This window comes from Gobio gobio (assembly GCF_949357685.1).
Source record: "Gobio gobio genome assembly, chromosome: 20".
Classification (NCBI taxonomy): Eukaryota; Metazoa; Chordata; class Actinopteri; order Cypriniformes; family Gobionidae; genus Gobio; species Gobio gobio.
Window position 1 is genome coordinate 42,008,147 of NC_137113.1, and position 7,140 is coordinate 42,015,286.

At 36.6% G+C, this 7,140-nt stretch overlaps 1 protein-coding gene across 1 annotated transcript; it reads left to right on the forward strand.

Moving 5' to 3' along the window:
- Positions 1–5,455, forward strand: LOC307143724 (myosin light chain 3, skeletal muscle isoform). Its single transcript, XM_079845486.1, has 7 exons — positions 1–602; positions 2,708–2,735; positions 2,814–2,963; positions 4,696–4,869; positions 5,002–5,079; positions 5,179–5,217; positions 5,334–5,455. Exons 1-6 carry the CDS (start codon positions 360–362, stop codon positions 5,202–5,204), a joined length of 699 nt encoding a protein of 232 aa, XP_079701612.1. The 5' UTR covers positions 1–359; the 3' UTR covers positions 5,205–5,217; positions 5,334–5,455.
- Positions 5,456–7,140: the final 1,685 nt, after the last annotated feature.

Here is a 7,140-nt window from a genome sequence, read left to right on the forward strand (position 1 = left end):
GATATTAATTAGCAGAACACAAAATGTCATACCTACATATCTATAGTGCTTAATACATGGAATATACTCACATAAGATACAGGACAAAGAGGTATATGGATGATGGTGCTCTGAACAGGCAGAAAAAGGTATAACAATATGAAGTGGGGAGGGGATTTGTTTATCCCGTGAAGTTTAATGGATGCAATGGAGTCGTAGCATTCTTTCCTTTTTTAGAAATGTGAGTAATATTGGGGAGGTGCAGCAGATTTAAGGCCCGAGTATATAACATTTAGGGCTCCAATTCGTATCATTCAACAGCAGTCAAACACTTGAACAAGGCTAGATTTTGTCCATTCACTTACTGCGAATACACCACCATGGCTTCACAAAAGCAAGTGCCCAAAAACGAGGGAAATCCATCCCCAGCTCCAAAGGAAGAACCAGCTCCCGGAGCAGCAGAACCACTGGAAACTTTTGCTTCTGCCCCAACTGCATCATCAGAGTCAGCTGCAAAAGTTCCAGAAACACCTGGGCCAGCCCCAGTGGCAGCAGCCGAGGAACCAGACAAAGCACAAGCTTCTCCTTCAAATCCTGCTGTCAAAAACGATCCTGCCGCTGTAGTAAGTCTCTGTGTTGTATAATGTTACTTTATGATATTTCAGTTGTCCGATAGCCTGGACAACTGGATATATTGATGCACCCACAATAATGGTTAATGTCTACATTTAAATGCAGACACTGTTTTTTTTTTTGTATTAAGACTAAGACTACAATTATACTTTTGGTATGCTAAATTGATATACCTAAAATCTACTAAATTGGAACAACTAATTTTGTACTTAATGCACTTAGTACTGAGGTCCAACTAAAGATATACTTATATCTGATTGTGCTTTAGTGGAACTATTGCAAGTATACTTTAGGTGCACTTTAAAAATCTTGCATTTAAAGACTGGTGTGATCATACTATCCTTACTAATAGTGATATTAAAACACATTTTAGGCTTAATATTACAAAATGTGAATTGTGAAATAAAGAAGTACTCCAAATAAAGATTAATTATAATGTTTATACCAGCAAGTGATATGTCAGTAAATATGTTAATAGATATGTACTTAGTATAAAATAAATGTTTTGTTTTTTTTTTCACTAGGGTGACAAGCATTTGACTAATCAGTGTTAATCAAATAAAAAGTTCAAATGAGGTACAATGACAAAAAGCTTTTAAAACAAAAAGTCCACCTATTTAAAATAGGGACATTCTGATATTGATATTCTGTCCAAATAAATACTTAAAGTTTTAGTCACCCCGAAAAGGAAAATTCTTTCATCATTCACCCACCCCCATGTTGTTCCAAACCCGTAAGATTTTCATTCATCTTTGGAACACAAATGAAGATATTTTTGATTAACTTCTTAAACTCTGGGACAATTTTTGGGGATTTCCGTCTGGATTTGGCCTACCTAAATTGAAAAGCTTCCCATACCCACATACATGGTCTAAATACACAATTTTGTTGTCATTTTAAAGGAAATCCCTTGAAGTTTCATAAACCACTGCTAAAAGTGATAAACATGTGAGTATATGATCTCCTCCCCAGCCCTCCCGCCCCCCAAAAAAGAGACGCTTTTTGATTTTTTGGTTTTAAATTTAGTTTTGAAAGTGTGTAACTCAGGCCCTGTGTGATCTAGCACCCTACAGACAGTTCGGGCTGTTTCCACTAGATTCCAGAAAATACTGGAAAAAATAATTTTGTCTGTATCATGTTGTATGCAAGATTTATACAAATGGATCTGAAGGTAGGACCACAAAGTTTAAGTGGTTAAATCTGAGCCTCCATTGACAACTACTCAGAAAATTTGGACTAAATCGCTCAATTCATATGAATTAATTTTACAATCTCTTTATGAACTTTTTGAAGCGTCAAAGTGGTAGTTGCGTAGCTGTCAACGGAGGGACATAAATCTCTGGGATTTCATTAAAATATCTTCATCTGTGTTCCAAAGTTGAATGAAAATCTTGCAGGTTTGGAACGACATGAGGGTCAATGAATAATGAAAGAATTTTCATTTTTCGGTGAACTATCCCTTTAAGGCACAACATTATAATGTACAGATTAATAAAAGTTGAGCACAAGAACTAACTCATGTGCACCTAAATCACTATCTCTTCAAGTTAGTGCTCAATGATGATCTTTAAAAAGGTGGAAAGTTAATTAATATCCATTATTGGTCTTCAAATATTCATTATGAGCCCATACATTTATACAAACCCATAACATATACAGTATTGTGCACCACGTCTCTAATTTAAAAGGTCATAAATATTAATGTGCTCAATAAATATCTTTTATTTTGAAATGTACAATACATACTGCTTCATGGATTCCAGTAGATGTTCTTTACATGGATCTATACACACCTGCCCCTGAGGTCGTCCCACTCACCGCTTTATTCATACACTTCCTAAGTTAGACTCGCAGGGAGACAGATATAGATGATAGATCTCATAAGCAGACTGTGCATTTTGAGGGGAGATTATTCTTGGTGCCAGGAAAAACAATGGCAGAACAACTGCCAATGTTATTTAACTTACTGTATGACACTAACATCTGTGCAGTATAAAGTACATACATTAGATCAGCAATAAATATATTTCAAGTGCGATATTTTTAACTGATGAAGTGATGATGCAAATTCAAAATGTCTTGTTCTGGGTTTCAGGGTAATCTCAGTGCTGAACAACTTGAAGGTAAGGAACAGCCTAAAAAGGTAATCTGATTAATTTAATTTGAAATGAACAATTAAATGTTATTTTGCACTTAATCAGAGTTCAAAGAAGCTTTCCAGTTGTTTGTCAGGACTCCCTCGGGGGAGATGAAGATATCACTGGCTCAGTGTGGGGATGTGATGAGAGCTTTGGGCCGGAACCCAACTAATGCTGAAGTCTTGAATGTTCTGGGGAAACCAAAGCCTGAAGGTAGACACACAATTGGGGGAAAATACAGCTGCATGACTTTTCAGTGCATTGTATAACAAGGTGCATTTGATGATCTAAAATTACTCAAGCTATTCCTGCATCCCATGGGATCCTTCAGGAGCAAACCAAGGGAAAGACTTAACACACATCTGTCACAGAGATTACTGAGGCGTTGGTCGTCACAAATGTCAAAGATGCCATTAAAAACAGACAAATTCTCTGAATACTGACATCCAGTTAAAGGGATTGTTCACTCAAGTTGTTCCAACCTTGCATGAGTTTCTATCTTCTGTTGAACAAGAAGATATTGTAAAGTATGTTGATAATCAAACAGTTGACAGCACCCATTTTACGAAAAAGAAAAAATACTATGAAAGTCAATGGCTACCGTCAACTGTCTGGTTACCAACAATCTTTAAAATATCTTTTGTGTTCAACAAAGAAGAAAGAAACTCATACAGGACAACTTATGGGTGAGAAAATTCCAACCACAGGAATGTATTATGACACCTTAAACACAAAAGAGTACATACATTGCTACTTGAATGTTTGTGAACCCCTCAGAATCTGTGAAAATGTGAATAATTTTAACAAAATAAGAGAGATCATGTTATTTTTTACTTAGTACTGTCCTGAATAAGATATTTAACTTAAAAGATGTTTACATATAGTCCACAAGACAAATATTAAAATGACCCTGTTTAAAAGTTTATGAACCATTGATTTTCAATACTGTGTGTCGTTCCCTGGATGATCCACAGCTGTTTTTTTTGTTTTGTGATGGTTGTTCTCGAGTCCCTTGTTTGTTCGGAGCAGTTAAACTGCCTAATGTTTTTCAGAAAAATCCTCCAGGTCCTGAAAATTCTTCAGTTTTCCAGCATCTTTTCCATATTTTAACCCTTTCCAGCAGTGTATGATTTTGAGATCCAGCTTTTCACACTGAGGACAATTGAGGGACTCAAACACAACTACTAAAAAAGGTTCACTGATGCTCCAGAAGGAAACACGATGCATTGAGAGCTCGAGGGTGAAAACTTTTTTAATTTGAAGATCAAGGTTGTACTTAATTTGTCTTCCAGGAAACATGTACACTGTGCAGCCTGAATTTTTTGAGTACAATCAACTTGGATGTTTAAGTAATTTCAACTTAAATTACATTAAACTCAATTAAAAAAATGAGTTGTATGTAAACCATATGTTGTCATACTTTTTTACAGTGTAAGTATCTTCTGTTGCTTCCGAAGAGCAGTACTAAATTAAAAATACTGATATTTAAACAAAATAAGAAAAATTCATCCTGTTCAAAAGTTTTCACCCCCAGCTCTGAACACATCGTGTTGCCTTCTGGAGCATCAGTGAATATTTGAACCTTTTTTTAATAGTTATGTTTGAGTCCCTCAATTGTCCTCAGTGGGAAAAGATGGATCTCAAAATCATACAGTCACTGCTGGAAAGGACATTACATATTAATATAACATATAACATTTACTTTTTGCAGTTGTGCTTGAAGCTTAAAGAGATAGCTCACATCACTCGTTGTCTTGTTTCAATCCTGTGTTACTTTTTTTCTTCTCTGGAACCCAAAAGATTACATTTTATTTATTTTTTGGTAAATATTGGGTCTAATGTTTGGATTTTTAAGTTAACTGTCCCTTTAAAGAATGTATTTTCTCAGAATGTCAAATAAAATCTAAGAATCTACTAATTGCTGTATTTAAATTGTGTCGTTCAGAGATGGAATCCAAACTGGTCGACTTTGAGACTTTCCTGCCTATGCTTCAACAAGTTTCAAAGTCTGCCGAAAGGGGCACATTTGAAGATTTTGTAGAAGGCCTTCGGGTCTTTGACAAAGAAGGCAATGGCACAGTCATGGGCGCTGAACTCCGCCATGTGCTTGCTACTTTGGGTATGACGTTATGGAGGAAAAAGATGCCAAATCCATATATTTGACCAACATTGAACAGTGTGGTTAAATGTTGAAAACATTGAGATCTAAAAATGACAAATTTTGCTCACTGGAACACTGTCTGAATTTCAGGTGAGAGGTTGTCTGAGGGTGAAGTGGATCAGTTGCTGGCAGGGCAAGAGGACACAAATGGCTGTATCAACTATGAGGGTAAGAAGAGTTACTCAAGACTTCCCTCTACTGACAAAATTACAAAATGAATAAAACAAAGTTTCTTACTGCAATTAATCTCAATGTTCTTTCTCCAAGCTTTTATAAAGCATGTCATGGCATGAGTGATAATTTCTGGTAAGTTTATCTAAAGTTTATCTTATAAACCCTTTGTTGGGACGTCCTGATCTGAACTATATGGTACATTTTATTTAGACTTTAATTTATTTTGTGTCTTTTCTGTTGCCCTATAGGTACAGGATCAGCCTCACATGGATGTTTGCAGAAGTTAGCTGAATATCGTGTGCGAGAGTTGACATCAATTAAACAATTTCTGTAAAATGTTATATAACTGATTAAATTCACTCTGTTCCTCAATCACCGCTTTGAAGCTGTTTTATATCAAATGTAAATGATCAGTGCAACAAGAAGAGGCAAAATGCAAACTTATGCCAAGAGAGAATCATCACAGCTGTTGGTGGATACAACTGTGGCTTTGGTGGGGCAAGTGCACTGAGTTTGCTCTAATCCCCAATGGCAGGAACTTTTATCAGACACATATGATAAACCCATACCCTTTGTCTTTGGACTTCTCTCAAAGGACTTTTCTACGAAAACTATGTGCTGCAGCCAAGTGTTACATTCACTGTGTACATTTACAGCATCTCACACTGAACAAATGGGATGAGTGTCCAGTCAAGTAGTTATTGGAAAGACATGAGTCATTTGTGAGTGTGTTGTGGGAAAAATAAGATGGCAAATTTCAAGTTAATTTATTACATAAGTGCATTAAACTACAAGTTTTCCAAACTAAGAACAACTAAAATGACTATTTAGGCAAGACCAGGGATAGTCGTCAAAGTTTTTGGATGACAATTTCTGTATAAAGTTTTGACAAAGAAAGATACTGTTAACTTCCCAAACACTGACCTTCTGACATTTGGTAGCCTGGATGTCAGACGAACTTATCCCCGCCCACAACATTTGAGGTCGGGAAGTTCGGTCTGGACTTGATCCGTTGTGGAGCAACTATGCTCGAAACCAGAGCTGTTCGGACCAATCAAATTGTCAGGACGGGCTTTATACGATGATGAACAGATGATCAACAGTAACGTAAGCATCCATGTCACCAAAGAGCGCTTGGGTTGAATTTGTTCTAATCCTAAACGGAGAACTTTGTTCGCATGCATTCACCTTTACTATTTCTCTCTGAAATGATGATCGTGTTGATAAGTACTCTGTGCATCCTTAAATTCTTTTTTACAACACCGGCAAAGATCGTTTACACTCATCTTCTTCTTCTACTTCTTCCAGCGTGTGTGCAGTTGAGTTCTGTTGACAACGATGCGTCGCTCGTCACTTACTCCGTTGCTCTGATTGGTTGTAGGTCTATCCAATTGAGTGCAGAGGTATTTTCTTTCCTGGTTAGGTTGAAACACACCCCATAATCACAGCCCAATGGAGCAGTATCTGACTCATATTCTGACTAGAATCTGAGTATGACGACGTCAGGCTAGACATTTGGGGTAAGTTGTCATGATTAGCACCTGACAGTTTTTAAATAACTCAACTAAAAATAAACCTAAAAACATTTACAAAACAATTCATGAAACTGTAAAATGGTAAAAGGTAAGAAAATGTCAAACTATTTGGCTAATGAAAAGTTTATTAAATAATAACAATACAATACAAAACTTGACAACACGCCCCATTCTTGTCTTAAAATCAGTTTAAAGGGGTGGTAAAACACATTCTTTCGAAGGCTTGATTGTGTTCATGCTTCGTTTTTTAAAAAATTGCATTATTTTTCATATATTTGACCTTTATTCTACACTGCTCTGTCCCTCCTTGTAAAAACGGTCTGATGGTTTCCGGGTTCTATGAAGCCGGTCCCTCAAAAATACGCAATGGGCTCAGATTGGTTAGCTGGCCCAGTGTGTTGTGATTCGCTAACCGCCTAGTGCACGTTTGTCGGAAACGTCACGCCCCTTACCTTTACCGGTAGACTGTGCTTTGGTAGTATTAGAAACAATGGCGTCAATAAAACCATACCAATTTGAG